We start from the raw sequence: 18,337 nt of genomic DNA, 5'->3' as shown, positions 1-18,337 counted from the left end.
TAATTAGTACTCCAGCTAAGACTCATACAAATACATGTGATGCATTGTTGGAAAACCTACTTGTTATTTTGATATTTTGTTTTAATTGTTTTCTGTCATGCTGAACATAAATTAACATGTGGCTTTTTATCTGGTCTTTAGTAAGATAAAAATTATATGGAATGTACTGTGAAATTCAAAATTAAGGGAGCTAACTATAAATGACACTAAAATAAAATATAAACTATTAAATTTTCAATGTGGATTATTTCCCAAGAGTAGACAGATTGAATGAATAATTATACATTTAATCATATAGACCTATAAAACAACTTAATAACAAAAAATATTATGTGTAGCCTATTTGGGGGAATCACATTTTACAGAAATTGCACGATTCTTTTAAAACTACTACTTGATTATACCGCTTTCAAAACAATGTACATGTTCTACTCACTCGTCTAAGTAAGAGCTAGATCAAGCAAAATAACTGGTTTTTTTTTGTCATCTCATACAAGAACAATAAATATGTATTTGTACCTAACATTAATAAATGGAATCAAAATATAATGTTCCTAATGTCACAAACAGGAATAGAACAGAACTAAGTGCGTATAAAATGTTCATAAACTTAAAACGCTATTTAATGCGAGACCAAAATATCATTTTAATTTGCATTTTTTAACACAATCAGACTGGAACTGACATGCAAGTCGAAAATCTACCCAATTCATTTTTATTTCATTTTTTTTAATTCGGAAACATTTACATTACAAACCACATAACCAGTCTTAGTTCGTAATTTTGTTGTACTTTTGAAAGAAAATAATATAAAAAGTAATATAAAGATTGTGTGTGAAATAAGCACCTTTGAGAAAAAAAATATCAGTATTGATTTTGTCATATTTTGTTGATTTTAGTTGGAAAAAAGTGGGGCTTTAAAAAATGCAGATTTAGGTACAGAAAGGACGACCGTTTTGTCAAATAAAGCATATGTGGACTGAAAAAAAGCATTATTTGTTTTTTTTTCATACTCCACCACAAAAAGCTCATGAACAAATTTCCCCCGAATTTCAAAGACAAAGCAATACCGATTATTTCATATTCCTATATTTTAATCTCAGTATCCGCTATATAGATGACGTATTATCTTTAAACAATCCTAATTTTGGGGATTTGATACATCGCATCTACCCCCAAAAAAACTTGAGATAAAAGATACAACAGACACTGTGAAGTCAGCCTCATATCTTGACCTACACTTAGAAATCGATGGTAAAGGAAAATTATTGACCAAACTTTACGACAAAGATGATGACTTTTCATTCAAAATTGTCAACTTTCCTTTAATCTGTGGCAACATCCCTTCAGCACCTGTGTTTGGATAACTCATACGTTATGCCAGAGCTTGCCGAAACTACACAGACTCTTTATATCGCGCTAAAACTCTAACAAATATGCTTCTGAAACATGGTTATGTTGCTACACGATTGAAGTCATCACTACAAAAGTTTTATGGTCGTCATCATGAACTCGTGGATCGTAATGGTGTATTCATCTGCACCATGAAAACTGATTTATTCAACAGGCCAAAGTCTTCTTTCCTCGTTTGTCTACACCGGACTTGACTTTTCATGAGCAAATCGGCGGGTATTTCTAGAAAAGTAGAGGACGCTTACCCTACCGGTGCACCTGGTCCATGCTCCCAGTTTTAGTGAAGTCCGAGTTGTTCATTTGCTTTGTTACTTTGTATGTATGATTTTAGTTACTTTATGTCCTTTGTTGTATACGACTTTTTTCAATGTCTGGTCTTTCCCAAGGGTTGCATTCTTTTGATTGCTGCTATACCCTTGCTTCCCTTGATTAGTCATTCACCTATATCAACGAAAATTTTCAATTACAAAAAGAGAACCTCGAGATTGAGGACATCAAGGCTAAACCACCTGACTCTTCTTGCAAAATCTCTTTATTCAAATATGGTTCTTCCGGTCATGTCATTACTAGAGATTTAAACATCATCGATAACGAATCACTCCGTAGGGTCCTTTCTGAAGGTCCTAAGTACCGTGAACCACACTCTATAAATTAAAATTATTCTTTTAAATTTCTTATGGATGCCGTGGAGGACTACCCAAGAAAAAATAAAACGAGAACAAGGAGACAATGGAGTCTCTCTCAGATTGAGTAAAGGCTGTGCGGTCTTTAAATCTGAAACTTATACATGTTTTAAGTAGGTCGAAGAGTGTCAGTTTTCAATTAACCCGACGTAGTAAAAACTTACCATACATGACAAATATGCTGTCGTACCAGCAGACAAAGCCCAATAAAACATTGACAAGACATATACTGCTACCACATTCTCCAGATAGGGGATAATGGAAACCATAAATCTATGCTATCCTCTTTTGGTCTCCCTACCAATGACGATTATTGTGATTTACCGTCTATGTACTTGATTCCTCAGCTCCACGAGAATCAATACAAGTAACGCAAAATGTACCACTAAACCTCTTTCAAAACGTATAACTTCTAAACTCAGAGCTGTGAAAGAGGGCCTCCAGTCCTATTACGACACTTATTACTCGTGTGGTTAAATATATAAAATGGATCCTGAACAAATTCGAATGAACTTCTGGAAAACCTCGATTCAAGATAATCATCAGAATACAATAACAATCTTTAAACTGAGTTAAAATCCTTTCTCAAAAACATTATACATCGTTTTTACTCAATAAAAAAGACGGTTTAGTTATATACAACATGTAGTGCTTGATAGATATCACTCATACTTTGTGAAAAACAATTCCGAATCATCTTCCAAATAAAACGAAGATGTTTTCAAAATGCTGGAATTTTTTTTTATCAAAACATATTTGTCCTGTGTGTTAGACGCGTTTTCCAAAAAAAAAAGGTTGGCATTCCAATGGGAACAAATTGTTCTATTCTACTTGCTGACCTATTCCTTCACTCTTATGAGGCTGACGTTTTAGTTCTTTGATATGACAGAAAAAAATACCGTTTAGCTTGATCATTTAATCTCAGTTTCAGCTATTTATATGACATATTACCGTTAAACAATTCTAGTGTTGAGGAATTTATATTTGACGTCTACCTAAAAGAATTTATGTAAAGTGTACTGTGAAGTCAGTCTCATATCCTAACCTACATTTAGAGATCAATGGTAAAGGGAAACTATTGAACAAACTTCACGACAAATGTGATGACTTTTCCTTCCGTAATGTCAACTTTCCTTTCAACTGTGGCATCCATTCAGCACCTGTGTATGGAGTTTTCATATGTTATGCCAGAGCTTCCCGTACCTTAGAAGACTATTTGTATCGCGCTAGATTTCATACAATTTGGATTCTGAAACAGGGTTATGTTGCTACAAGATTGAAGTCATCGCTACAGAAGTTTTTATGGTCGTCATCATGAACTCATGCATCGATTCGGTGTATCCATATGTGCCATGAAAACTGATTTGTTCAACGTGTCATAGGTTTCCTTTCCACTATCGCCTACCACGGACATGACTTTATATGAGCAACTCGGCGGGTGTTTCTACATTATAATCACCAGCACCATAGGTAGTGTCTGAATTTCGTATGCATTTTTATCTAAACATAATTCCAAAGAAAATCCTTCAATTGAATTATCTACTATTAATTAATTTAGTTCCTCACTTTACAACCCTTTTTACGAAGTTTTTTTTTTAATTTAATAAATTCACAATTATTGCAAGAGTCATCTAAGGAACCAAGGTTATAGCGGTAATCGAAACAATGTAATCCAGGGACAAAGACCAGACATGGAAAATAGACATACACAACAAAAAGAACATAAAGTAACTAAAATCATACATAAAAAGTAACAAATGCAAATGAGCAACTCGGACTCCACTAAAAATCAAATTATAAACAAAACGAAACGGCCATAGACCCGATACAGAACTCAACAAAACTTGTTTTACAATGTATATTTGGAAAGGTCATCTTGGATACATCTTAATTATTGAATAAGATTTTGTTATCCTTTGTGAGGTGACAATTTTGTTTAGAAGAAATGGACGACGTATGACTCTTTTCTGTTTTTGTATTGTAATTGTTCAAATCTTATTATTGATTGTGTTGTGTGAACCTGAATAATATGGTATAGTTGAAAAGTGATGTATTAAAACAATTGTACTTGTTAGCCTTTACTAATTATACTTAGGAGTGGTCATCGTTTGCAATCTTTATGTATGAATGAATGAAGGTCTGATAAATTGGACACCCGTCCTGCATTGCTTTATGAAAGGACACCAAATTATCATAATTATCTCACATCACAAATAATTTGAAATTGATTTTTGACAAGTCGTCCTTTAACTCATCATATATCAACTGATTTGTGTGTTTTGTTTGAAAATTACATAATTAAACGATTCAAGCTTTTAAAATTCGATTTCCAAATACGAGTAAACAAGGACGATTATGCTAATAAGTGTTATTCAAACAAACTGAAATAACCATTGCTCCTTTTGTATACTACAACGGTAAATTAAATGAACGCATTTTTATACGACCGCAAATAAATTTCTCGGTCGTATAATTGTATCCCCTTTCCCTCGTCGTTTGGGCACGTTAACTTTAATTCATTTACGAAAACTTAAGTAAAACTTCTCCAATCTTTGACATTTAACACTTATTCCTATGGACGTGGATAAGAGCTTGTTGTTTTTGGAGGTTTTTGCTCTACCCCTTTGGAAATAAGGGGTTAAAAGCGGAAAAATAGATGTTAATTGGTAGAATATTTTTTTAATTTTATTTGATTTTTATGATTAATATATATATATATCGGTTCCTATTTGCAATTCTGTTTTAAAAAAAAAGGTGGAAGGTAGGCTTATCTTTAACTATTTTTGAGTTGAAGGGGTACAAAATTGGGCTATACAAAAAACTTGTTTTGTTCCAATTTCGAAATTATGTTTTATGTGATTCCTTATACAATTCGAAGTCAATCAGATTTCAAATATCTTTAACGGTTTTTGAGGTGGTCAAAGAGTGCTTTAACACATCTAATATTTTGTGGAACATCACTATTTGCTATAAAATAAAATTCCGCCGACTTGTAATTGATAATGGTCAATGATTAAAAATATGTAGCATTTATATGCATTTCTGATAATAGTCAGTTATTATGACAGTTATTAATAACAACTTTTGCAGTTTTCACCAGCCAGATGCTTTCATAAAAGCTGAGGAAATACTTGTTTCCTCTATAGCAAAAGCAAAGCAATGCAATAATTTATGAATAAAACTAATATTTAGTCACTAATGTGACAAAAATTGTTAGCATCACAAGATACGAAAGACAATTTTTATAATTACTTTTATTTACAGTATTTTGAATAAATTTTAAAATCTATTCATTTTCATATATTCATTTTTGTATTTATTATATCTTAATCGAGATTTTAAAGTATAAAATAGCTACCGTAACGCCGTAATTGAACCATTTGAATAATCACTACAAATAGTATACTGTTTTGTATCCAAGGGTAATTAAAGTTTAAAGTTGTAAACAGTCAACAAATTATAATACTGTTATAATGCATTTTATGGATGTGCGGTTTAAAGTTTAATATTTTATACAGATGCGACAATACCAGTAATGAGAAATATCAAAGCGGGCAATCAAAGGTGTTTCAACGTTGAAAACAGGTTGAAATAAAGTTGCAACGTTGAGCAATCTAGTTCAAGGTGAGACGTTAGTCCATGGCTATGTCTGACTTTTTATACGAGTGAGCATATGATTTCATCTCAGTAGTTTACATTACAATATCAATTTATTAATATGGCTTAAGAGATATATTAGGTATCGTTTAAGCTTTTCGTATGACGCTCATCCTACCATTGCCCCTAGTCCCTACTTTAAAGTTGTAAAAAATGTATTTTCAAATAATTAACTTAAAAAATGATTTTCTCATGCTCATATAGAATTTCCATTTACAATCTCTATTCCATATTCACACATACAAATGTACCGTAAGGTGTGAAAATAAAAATAACCCATAATCAGGACTGTAAAAGAGTAATCAAGGGAACCAAGGTTATAGCGGTAATCAAAAAAATGTAATCCAGGGACAAAGACCAGATATGGAAAACAGACATACACAAAAAAGAACATAAAGTAACTAAAATCGTACATACAAAGTAACAAAAGTAAATGAGCAACTCGGACTCCACTAAACACTGGGAGCATGGACCTGGTGCACCGGTAGGGTAAGCGTCCTCTACCTTTCTAGAAACACCCGCCGAGTTGCTCATAAAAAGTCAAGTCAGGGTAGACAAACGAGGAAAGGTAAACTATGACCCGTTGAAAATTATATTTTTTTATTAAGTTTTGAAGTTTATCTGACATGGAGTTGCAGATTTTTATTATGTGTGACATATAAAGCATAATATTAACATTAATTTTGAATATGAGATTTCACATTCAAAATATTTGTTTATAAGTAGGTTTGAATTTGGAATATATGGATTAAATGAACATTTTTCCAAGACAAATTCGTGTTTTCATAAATAATGGTAAATATATATAAGTCGGAACCAGATATTTGAGGAAAAAAAAACACACGCAAAAACACACACAAAAGAGAAACAAACAAACACAAACAAAGCAAAAACGTGCATTCAAATGTTTTTTACTAAACAATATTTCAAATTCAACTCTGAAAAATATCTGTTCCCAAGTAATTCCTATTGATGTTTTTTTTATGATTAAAAAATAGCTAAATATACAGATTCATGAATTAAAGATCATTGAATATAATTTTCAAATAAATGATTTATAATTTTTAATATTCAAACAGTTTCTCCTTAACCCATAATCTCTATATTTATATATAAAAAAAGAACAGCGGGATTCCATGTTCAATCTTTATTACTGATGCATTATTTAAAGCAATATCAACCATCTCTTAAAACCTATATATTTCCTTATAAACAGGCTCAATCTTCCTTGTCACCGACTTTCAATGAATAAATACACGAAGGTCACCCTTCAATATTGTATTTTATTCTCCTCTAACAATATTAATCATCCGTACTGTGGAATATGCATATTTGTATTTTGATAGAGTAGAAATCTGGCACAGTACATACAAATAAATTGTGATGACACAAGTTACTTCAATTAATGCACTTATGAAAAGGTGGATAGCTTCGTTCAAGAGTGTGTAATTGAATGGATATGATAAGAGTGAAAAATCCACGATTTGTCAAGACCTGTTTTTGCGCGCTGAAAGTCAATGATTCAACACCTTCTCGTCTACACTTAAACATATGCATAGGGAATGAATACATTGCCAGCCAAAGATAACGCCATACAGAGTTATGATATGAAAGAAAGTGCTGCATAATATCCCCTGCACATACACGAATTTTTCTTACGAATCCTTGTTAATTAGCAACTTTAACGATTGATTTGACAGTGCAGTACGATGGGTTACGAGTATGATATATCACTACGAAATGCTAAGAATGAATGCAATGTGTTTAAGCCAGCCGTTAACGATAACATGCGGGTAAATACGAACAATTGACGAATGCAAACAGTAGCGATAGGAATAATTGCAAACTCAGCGCAAATCTTGATACAATCTCTTACGAATAATAAACAAATGATAAATGATAGTGTAAGGAGTTTGTTTATGAATATTTGAATAAATATGAATATATTGTGTTTACATGTTAATATATCGAAAAACTATCATAAACAACTCGCAATCATTCGTAAATGAATTGCAAAAAAATCCTATGAAATAAGAAAATAGAACCAAATAGTTTTTGCGAAGCTTTACAAGTTCTTAAGGCGGTTAACGATGTTTTACGAATAAAATGATAACAAAATATGCGTTGAAATTCTTGATATGTAAAAATACTCTAGTCTCCTTTCGTGAATAGAATAGATCAAATTTCTTCGAATGTCTACGAGTTGTTAAGAGTTAAGTGTCAGTCCCTGTACGAATCAGGCAATGCGTATAAAAAACACCATTTTGAAAGTTTAGTTTGACTATATTCAAGGAAAACAGACAAAATTTTCCATATCATGTTGGACCATTGAGTTACAATTTCATTGAAATGCACTGAAAATGAACATTTCATGGGCAGATAACTCGGTGAAAAACCTCATTTAACTAACATTCTATTGAAAAATGTCTGAGCAAATCCAGTGCTCTTGAGTGCTATTATATTGTCTGATCTATGGGGTTTTGACATGTATGTTTCTGATTTGATCCCATTGTGCCTGATTCTTATTAACGCCTACACTTAAAAAGAATGCCAATGAATCAAATACGAATTCTTGTAAGACGCCGTGGTATAACTTAAACCAATTACACCTTTGTGTTGATTAAGTTCATTATTTAATCACCTATCTATTTAAAATGCATGCCTTCGTATGGATGAGGTGATTTTGTCGGTCTACATATGCTATAGCTTTCGGTAACTGTAGTCTTTCTGTATAAAGATATGTACATTTGAGATAACCTTTCATTCTTATCCAAGTTAAATCCAACCAATTAAACCAAATCAAGAACGATAACTCTTGCAAATTGCCATATCATACACAATCTATATATTTTTACAACCATATAAAAGCTATTACTGTTTTGTAACAGTAATGCGATGAGAAATAACAGTTAATTTGATGGTTTTGTGATATGCACGATTCACCTCCTGCTTGATATATAAGAAGACTGTAACCGTAAAAAGACCATTCTGAATTCTAAACATTAAAAAATATCAGATAGAATAAATTATAGTCTTTTAAATGTAATGTCACTTTTAAGGATTTGAAAAATAACTTTCACCTAATTAATATATTTGTATGCTTTACCATAAGGTTCATTTCATCAATTAGACATTTCAATCTGTAATAATTTCATGGTTCAGTGAAAGCTCTCCCTGGATGAATTAAAAACCTGTCCAAACTTAACCCTGGATAAATCAAACAACTGTCTGAACCGAATCCTCAATAAATTAAATACCTGTCCAAACCAAACCCTAATACACCTACAACCTGTCTAAACCAAACCATAATACATCTACAACCTGTCTAAATCAAACCATGGATACATTAAAAACCTGTCTTAACCAAAACCCTAGATAAATCAAAAACCTTTCTCAACTAGTTGAAGTCCCTTTGTATCAGTTTAAATGATTTTTGAACCAGATAAACAAAACAGTTTCTACAATCCAAATTGGATTTGGCTTAGAAAAATACAGTTTCACTGCATATAATAAAAACCTGAACATTAGTTACTGGAGTGATTTTAGTACATGCAAGAAGTAGTTGTATAACTTTAATCCTTGAATGCCTCTGTAGGCCTTGTTACAAGATCACTTCATCCATGCAAACAATCATTATTTTGTATTTCAAGGACCATAAAACTTTCTGATGTTTTATTTTTTTATTATTTTTATAAGTATCATCATAAGAACTGAATTTTGTTCGCCAACTTTTCTCTTTAAAACAGAATTTAAATTAAAAAAAAAAAACTTTAAAATTAAGTCGTCATAATATTGAGACTTTATGTCGAAGGAGGAAGGTCCCTGTATTCATTGTAGTATCAATTACATCCATATATTTTGAAATAAACATCTAACTACTGTGTTATAAAGTAGCTGTGCCGATCCTGTTTGTTCTAAATCAGCAAAGATGCTACATAGATACACTAAGGATGACTATATCTAAATAAGGTAACAATGCTCCCAGTAAACTCACAAAGAGGACAAAAGATCTGGTTATTTTCCCCAGGATTCTGACCCACACATAGGGCCAAATTAAAATATGCTTAAATGCTTACACCACCAGTGCACCCGGTCCATACTCCCAGTTTTTAGTGGAATCCAAGCTGCTCATGTATTTTTGTTACCTTGTATAAAGTAGTTAAGTTGTGTGCTAATTTATTGATATATTATATGGTGTAATAGTACAAATACTTGCAAGAGGAGTCGTTGAAAATATATTTTCACCATTTTTTTCTAAGTTGAACACTGTGAGTCGGAAATCGCCAAAGGGGTATATTGCAACCATAAGAAGGATCTTGGTTTTGTGATATGCGAAAATTTCATAATCTTTTAAACGCAAGATGGTCGGTATTGTGCTTTTAGTTGAAAACAATACTTTTTGATTAAACCTTAATTAGATTATTACGACATATGTCCGTAGCCAAACTAGCGTCACAGTTGTACTGTGTTTCTAGTTCAAGTCTGACCTTGGTATATTTTTTAAGGGGGGGGGTTAAAATGTAATCATTATAATGTCATGGCTCAGTTTCAGTATTGCAATGGTCTCATTTTGTCATATGACAGTTCATATTCTTATAAATATCTGTCCATTACACATTTATTCCGGTGTTTACTTCAAGACACTACGGTGGGACGGACGCGAAGTGGTTATTAGACGGAAAAATAGCATAGAAACCCAAGTATTTGATCAAAAAGTTAATTAACATACGTCCATATGTGTTAAATATCCTACCGCAATTAAATCTATTATCATTAATTAATGTGCCACTTCAGCATCATTCGGGGAAGGGAGTATGTTTATTTCCAGCATATTTTAGGAATTCTTTTCAAAGTCAATAAAAGTTTCTTACAGTTGTCTGTTCAGCCGCTGTAAACAAATCAGTAGAATGCATTATAATGTTTCTTTTAATGAAAAATCACGTAATTATAGTCAATTTCCAGTTAATTTTATCATTCATTTCAAGTCAATCGCCTGGATATAGCTGAACTATTACTGCTTGGGCGTTAAACACCAATTAATCAATTAAGTAATCAAAATATAATTATATTATTATTTTATACCTGCAGGCTTCACGTACAGTAACAAGAAGACATCTTTTTTTTTTAATTTTGGGCTACCATTTATTCGTAATTATCATAATTTACAAACATTTGAATTCATATCTATGGTCAATGTAAGACTAAATACATCAGACAATCAAGTGGTTCCGTATGTATGTTTAAAGAAAGGAAATCAAGGGAAAAGGGGTTCGAACTGTATGGAACTAAAGTATCGTGACAAGCCAGGGAATAATGGCAAAGAATAATAACAAAACAAATTTAAACATTCAAAGAAACCTGAACTCCACTGAACGCTTGTAAAGTGATTGATCACACAGAAATTAACATTTAAATGAAAAGATGACTGTTCATTTTGAATTCGACATGCATGATTATAAACGAAAATATGTTTTTCGATTTGGGCAAACATTATAAATCTCCCATGAAGCGTTGCATATGCAATTAAATTAAAATAAAATGTATTTTTAAGTTTTGTTAAGTCTCATGGGCATATTGCGGGCTTCCTTATTATACAAAATACTTGGAAATGGATAAAAATGCATTTTAAAAATAGCTTGCGCCTTTTCTTACAGTCACCACTTTGGTTAATAAACAAATATCTTTTCAGCAATTGGCTTAAAGAAAAATGAGGAAGATTGGGAGGTTGCTATATAACCAATGACCCAACAATAGGTGACAAGTGAAACTTGGTGCAGTATAACAACAGTTTGTTTGGTAAGTATTATTTAGTATACGTTATCACTATGGATATGCTCTTTCCATTTGTACTAATCGGAATGTCTGCCATTAACTTTCAAATTTGACTATATCAAGTCGTCCATTCTGCAGATAAAAGGCGCTGATTTGGTTCCATATGTCATGTGTCAATACATTCGTCTTTTCATTGGTTCCATATAATTTGAAACAAAAACAATTTACTTCTCTTGTTTAAATTTAGGAGCAGTACAGTTAGCATCATGATGAATACAGTGAATGTTTTAGCACTGGCCTTGCTGTTGGGGGTATCTAGAGCATCTGTTATTGTAAGTAAATACCTCCATGATTTTTAAACCTTGTTTGGACGTGATGACTTTTCGAGGGTATCATCAACCCAGTAAAACAATTTAAAAAAAATATGATTTTAACATTCTTTTGAATACCGTTATAACCTTGGTTCCTTTGATTATTCTTTCACACCACTGGCTCGATACCACTGGTGGTGGATTTTGTCCCCGAGGGTATCATCAACCCAGTAATATAATTTTAGAAAAAAATATGGTTTTAACATTCTTTGATTACCGATGTTACCTTGGTTGCCTTGATACTTCTTTCATTCAGAATTGTCAATTTTCCTTTCATCTGTGCCAACATCCCTTCAACACATGCGTATGTGGTGTTCATATCACAACTCATACGTGATGCCAAAGCTTGCCAAAATTACGCAGACTTATGGTATCCCGATAGACTTCTAACAAGTAGGCTTCTTGAACAGGGTTATGTTGCTACAATATTGAAGTCATCACTACAGAAGTTTTATAGTCATCATCATGCACTCATGGATCATTACGGTGTACCCATATGCGCGATGATTACTTTTTTCAGTGTTTCATAGTCTTTCTTTCGTCAGTCGTCTTTCCCGGAATCGGCGGGTGTTTCTAGAAAAGCAGAGGCCACTTACCCTTCTGGTGCATCTGGGCCATGCTCCCAGTTATGAATGGAGTCAGAGTTGCTCATTTGGTTTTGTTACTTTGTATACGTTATTTTGGTTTCGTTGTATTCTTTGTTGTGTTAGCCATTATTTTGGTTTCGTTGTATTCTTTGTTGTGTAAGCCATTATTTTGGTTTCGTTGTATTCTTTGTTGTGTAAGCCTATTTTTCTTTTTATTACCGCTAGAACCTTGGTTCCATTGAACACTCTTTTATTTTTGTGTGGTGTTCATTTTTTAATAATTATTTATTCTTTAAAAAACCAATATTTTTATCAGAACTGCATGTTTTTTTTTTGTTTTTTTTTTTTTTTGTTTTTTTTTTGGAAAAAATCCATAGACATTAATACACGTATAGCCTTGTATTTGTTTACAAAAATAACAGAGAAAATCGAAAAAAAAACTTCCGAATTAAATATGCTTTCTTTTTGCAGAAATTGGGCGGATGAGATCAGAGTAACTTCTGTTTTACTGTTGCTTCAAGCACCTATTTAAATATTTAAAAAAAACATTAAGATATTGATTCGTCGGTATTGTTCAGTTGAATGTTATTTTTATTAAAATTGTAAGGTTTGTTTTTGGTTTTAATAAAGGAGATAATCGTGTTGTTAGTTTCCATTGCTACCATGGTAACCGGCACTTGTATTGTATAATTTAAAAATTATATTTATTTATCTTTGTGTTTTTTATGACCAGTCCCGCAAAATAACAGATGCAGACGGAAATAAATATGACGTCATGCAAATAAATGATGCCGATGAAGACATTTCTATTATCACCAAGGACGGAGTGGTAGTAGAGCAACAAATTGTTCATCAGAAAGAGGTTGGTAAATTAAAGAGCTAAGCAATTCAGATCGGCCAAAGTGAAAGTCCTAATTATCCCTCGAAAGAAACGTGTTGCTTTATCAAGAGACAATGCTGACTCTTGCAATCATTATATTAATATGTTTTATCTTATTCAAATAACAATATCGATATGATATTTATAAACCTTAAAACCATGTTTATACGTTTTTTTTTCTTGTATTTAACATCCATTTCAGGTATTGTGGTGTGTGCTTGCCAATCGCCTATCGATGCAGAGTACATTTTGCTATTACAAAGTTTTTCGTATACATGAACTAGATATTTTACATTGCCTTTTTATATGGATTACTGGGCTCAGTCTACGAGAAAACTCTATTATGAAGTTGTTACTTGCAAAAGAAGATCATATCTTTATGAGTGACAATTTTCATATTCTTCAGGGCTAAGACTAAACCAAAGCTAAGATGCTAGGAAGATAATATGATAATGCTAGTTACACCTGACTAAGGCCGAACATTTTATGCTGTCTGTTTTTATTGTGATATTCCGGAAAAAAGTAACCGTAAGGGAGGCAGAACTCTAAGCACAATAAAACATGGTGTTCAATAACATCTGTATAATCCGAATACCTTTTGGACTTCAAAATTTGTCCGGGTTAGACAAATATTCGCTTTAACAAGTTTCACATTGATAAAAATGAATGAAGGGGATTTAATAATGTCTTGTTTTTCATGTTTTCGGATTATTCAGGGTTCGGTTTAGACAAGTTTCACTGTACCTGTTATTTTCCTGTATTGTATTTTTCTTTATATTTGCAGGGTTACGTCATAATAAAGAAAAATAACACGTGTAGTGTTGAATTTTACGATGAGGTAAATATTGCTAGAAGGATAACGTAATGAACATATTGTAAAGTAAATTAACTACTGTGAATGTTTTATTATTCGTGGGTTACCAACTTTTGTGGCTTTTGTGGGTTTTGTAAACCATGAAATTTAGTTCCCAACGGTAAGAAAGTATTGATTCGTTTGTATGTTAGAGTTGTCAAATCCACGAATTCAAGAATACACGAACTAATCATTTTTCCTAAACCCCGAAAATTGGTACTTACGAAAAAAAAAATACTTTCACAGTATCTAAACATTATGTTTGGAAATTCCAATGTGTTATTTTACATCGAGCATTCATTGTTCAGTTTTGCATGCACCACAGACAGTTAATTATGGTTATATATACTTGTGCCTTTTTTGGAGTGTACCACATATTACAGAATTTGCAGGAGTCTTACAAATGCTTAAACCACATCCGTTCAGTTTATTTTTTCAAAACGCAATTTTCTACCAAGAACGGTACGAAGGTACATTTCAGTCATATATTTTGTAAACAACTAGTCTTAATAAATATCAATGTATCGGTGTACTAATTTTTGCGGTGGACAGAAAACGGCGAAAAATAGTACACACGAAATTGATTTTTAACACTATTTAACGCTTACCATTTTTAATTGCAAAAAAACGGATACTCGCGATATGTTCACTCGACAGAATCCGCAAAAAGTAGCAGATGCGAAAAATGATATTATAGTAAGCTGTCTTAGTTTGTTGTTCGGTTGATTGTAATGCTTTCGACAAAAAAAAAAGATTGGGAATGAAGCTGGGTTTTTGTTTATCATGAGATGGCAATCTCTATTTATTTTGATTTTGTTGACTTAAATGGGATATGAATGTATGGTTTTCTGAAACAAATACAGATTTGAATATCGAAAATTCTACTGTTATATGAATATATAGCATGTGTAGATCGAAAAAGCATCGTTTGATTGGCGTATTACTTTGAAAATGAATTACCTCTATCAAAGGCAGTGTATAGATTTTATACGGAAACATTTTTCTCTATTCAGGATGAGGAGAAAGATGGAAAATGTTATTCAGGCATGAAACCTGAAAAAGACGAAATCACGTCCGGAATGAAAAAAGAATGCGGAGACATGGAAATTGTATTTGTGCGATTAGGCGACTGTCCGGATAAAAAAGGTAGGGAAATTGAAATTATTTTACATGTGTCTCTCAAGCAATGGATGAAATATGGTATGTCAAAAAAAAACATTATCTTGATCAAGTAATTTGACTATTTGCACGATCAGTATTGAAATGCACTGTAAATAAACTTTTAAAGGGCAAATAAGTCTGAGAAATACCACATTTTTCAGACATTCTATTGAAAATTTTTCAGTCGATTGATTGATTGATTGATTGTAGGGGTTTAACACCTGATCAAAAATAGTTCAGCTATATGCAGGCAATGAACATGAAAGGGATGATAAAATGAACATGAAACGATAATGATGAAACGACACAAGGACAACACGGCCGACAAATTTTGATTGCCACAAGAAAAAAAGGGAGGGATGGGTAGGGTCGGGCTATTTACCCTCTTGTGGCGGAGCGCAAAGGCTCCTACTCCTATCGAATACCACAGCACAATTCTTTAACGTGCGAGGAACGTGGCATCTTTCCAAACACGGTGCACCACTATGGTTTGCGGTGAGGGTTTCTGTATTATAGCCTGACAACTCAAGCATGTAACACGCCTGAGAAACCCCATTCCACCACCTGGGCACACACCCCAGTTGCTCTGTGGACAGAGCGCCTAGCCCCTGGCTAGGTTTCTGAGCATTATTCAGTCGCCTTTTAAAACAAGCTTAGAGCTCCTGCAGGCCTATCCTTTTGACCACTGGACCTGCACGGGGCTTTTTCGAACGAATCCAGTGTGAAATTATATTTTCAGATTGGCGGGGTGTTTGACATGTATGTTTCTGATTATTCCAATTCTGCCTGATTCTTACAAATAATTACAAATACTTACACTTAAAAATGTGTATCAATCATCTCTTTTTAGTAGACCCTACAGATCATGCTGATGGTGGGATTCAAAAGAGAAGGGTGTGTTGGTTATTTCGGTACATCAGATTGTATTGCGGATGGTTTGGATGCTATTACAGATGGATGTATTACTACAGATGTTATTAACTTTCTGTGTAAAACTTTTCCAGCTTTCTTTCTTGGTAGACATTCATGATGATCATTTAAAGAATTTTTCCATAGAATACATGTACGATTTTAGTTATTCTATGTTCTATGTTGTGTATGTCTGTTTTCCATGTCTAGTCTTTGTCTCTGGATTACATTTTTTTATTACCGCTATAACCTTGGTTCCCTTGATTACTCTTCATTATTTTGTCCGATCTCAATATCAGTATATCAGTTGACAGTATATCCCTCAATGATAATTTCTCTATAAAAAAGAAACACTGTCTGTTCGGAGCGTAAAAAAAGAGGTTTATGACAGAGCCATGTTATATGGCTTGAATTGTTTTAAACAATGCATTACAATAGAACTTTAATTCAATGTACCAACATGATATTTGATATTTGAATTTGATAGCGCAAATAGTCAAATTACACCTTCACAACAGTGGGTTTTTACATACCATGTTTCGCCCACTGCCTAATTCTTAAAGAGACTGGCACTTAACTGTAACAACTCCAATAACAATTTGATTTGTACTTGATAAGACTGCTCTTGCATATATTTATTGCTTTATATTTAATTGTCAATAAAGCAGATTTTTATAGTTAAGATGTTTTAACTCATTTTCAGCAAAAAAATCGAGAATTTTCCATACAAATGTTACAAATTTACAAAAAAAAGCAAGTGTTCTTTTTTCAAACCAAAATAGTTTAAAGTCAATTTTAAAGATAATTAACAAAACCAAAGATCAAGATTAGAAAAAAAAATGGACAGAAAGCAAAGTTTACAGAATCATTCCCAGTAAACTATAACAAAACAAACAGAATGATCAGCATGATTTATACGTTTGCTTTTGTTCCTTTGTATGTAAGATTTAAATTGCCTTATGTTTGTGTTCTGTGTGTCTGTTTTCCATGTCTGGTTTTTGTCCCTGTAACATTCTTTTGATTACCACTATAACCTTGGTTCCATTGATTGCTCTTTCATAAATATCAATACTACAACGCTCTCAAGTCTTTCAATAACTGATATCACGACCATTCAGCTGAAGAAATAGAACTTTTACCCTACCGGTGCACCTGGTCCATACTCCCAGTTATTAGTGGAGTCCGAGTTGCTTTTGTTACTTTGCATATATGATTTAAATTACCATATGTTCTTTGTTATATATGTCTGTTTTCTATGTCCGGTCTTTGTCCCTAGGTTACATTCTTTTGATTTACAACCTAGGTTCCCTTGATTACTCTTTCACTACATTATTCATTTGCTGGTAATATTGAATGCATCTAGAAGGAAACTATCCAAATATAAAAAAAATTAAAAGACTGTTAATCGTTATGTGATTTAGTGAATGGCGCATATAAACAGCAGACATGTAAAACTAGTACTAAAACAATTGAAATACAGATGTAACGTGTGAGTAAAGAATTTAAATTGATCTGTTGTTTCCCATAATTCACTTATTTATTATTGAATATAAATGTTTGTTGTTTGTTTGTTTGTTGGGGTTTAACGTCCGAGCAGCAATATTTCAGCTATATTCAGACGATGAACATCAAATGGATGACAAAATGAACATGAAATGAAAAAAAAAGATGGGTCACAAGGATAATAGGGTCGACAAATTTTGATTGCCACTGGAAAAAGGGGGGTGGGTAAGGTCGGGCAATTTAGCCTCCTCTGGCGGAGCACAAAGGTTCCTATTCCTATCGAATACCACAGCAGGGTTCTTTAACGTGCGAGGAACGTGGCATCTTTCCCAACACGGTGCACCACTATGGTTTGCGGTCAGGTTTTCCGTATTATAGCCTGACAACCCCAGCATGCAACACGCCAGGGGTACCCCATTCCACCACCTGGGGCACACATCCCAGTTGCTCTGTGGGCAGAGCGCCTAACCCCCGGCTAGGTTTCTGAGCACTATTTAGTCGCCTTATACGACAAGCTTAGCGCTGCTGCAGGCCTATTATTTTAACAA

The 18,337-nt window shown here is 32.9% G+C and overlaps 1 protein-coding gene across 2 annotated transcripts; it reads left to right on the top strand.

Annotated features, from left to right (window-relative positions):
* Window positions 1-11,427: 11,427 nt before the first annotated feature.
* On the top strand, window positions 11,428-16,968 carry LOC148597078 (uncharacterized). 2 transcript variants are annotated; one of them, XM_088562963.1, is made up of 6 exons: window positions 11,428-11,549; window positions 11,773-11,857; window positions 13,217-13,345; window positions 14,148-14,201; window positions 15,230-15,362; window positions 16,231-16,968. In XM_088562963.1, exons 2-6 carry the CDS (start codon window positions 11,792-11,794, stop codon window positions 16,356-16,358), a joined length of 510 nt encoding a protein of 169 aa, XP_088419089.1. In that variant the 5' UTR covers window positions 11,428-11,549; window positions 11,773-11,791; the 3' UTR covers window positions 16,359-16,968. The 2 variants fall into 2 exon arrangements, with proteins under 2 accessions (XP_088419089.1, XP_088419088.1); XM_088562962.1 differs by having other exon boundaries at window positions 11,430-11,549; window positions 16,228-16,968.
* Window positions 16,969-18,337: the final 1,369 nt, after the last annotated feature.

Source organism: Perna viridis, chromosome 15, assembly GCF_037379345.1.
Source record: "Perna viridis isolate PV_CMFRI_1.1 ecotype Kerala chromosome 15, ASM3737934v1, whole genome shotgun sequence".
Classification (NCBI taxonomy): Eukaryota; Metazoa; Mollusca; class Bivalvia; order Mytilida; family Mytilidae; genus Perna; species Perna viridis.
Note: the sequence above shows the minus strand (reverse complement) of the source record. Positions and strands in the feature narration are given on the sequence as shown.

What these genes read in the sequence shown, in the direction of transcription:
- LOC148597078 (XM_088562962.1), top strand. Translation starts at nt 11,792, where the DNA reads ATGATGAATACAGTGAATGTTTTAGCACTGGCCTTGCTGTTGGGGGTA. An exon ending in TATCTAGAGCATCTGTTATT is followed by an intron (nt 11,858 to 13,216) that starts GTAAGTAAATAC and finishes TTTTATGACCAG; the next exon opens with TCCCGCAAAATAACAGATGC. An exon ending in GTGTTGAATTTTACGATGAG is followed by an intron (nt 14,202 to 15,229) that starts GTAAATATTGCT and finishes TTCTCTATTCAG; the next exon opens with GATGAGGAGAAAGATGGAAA.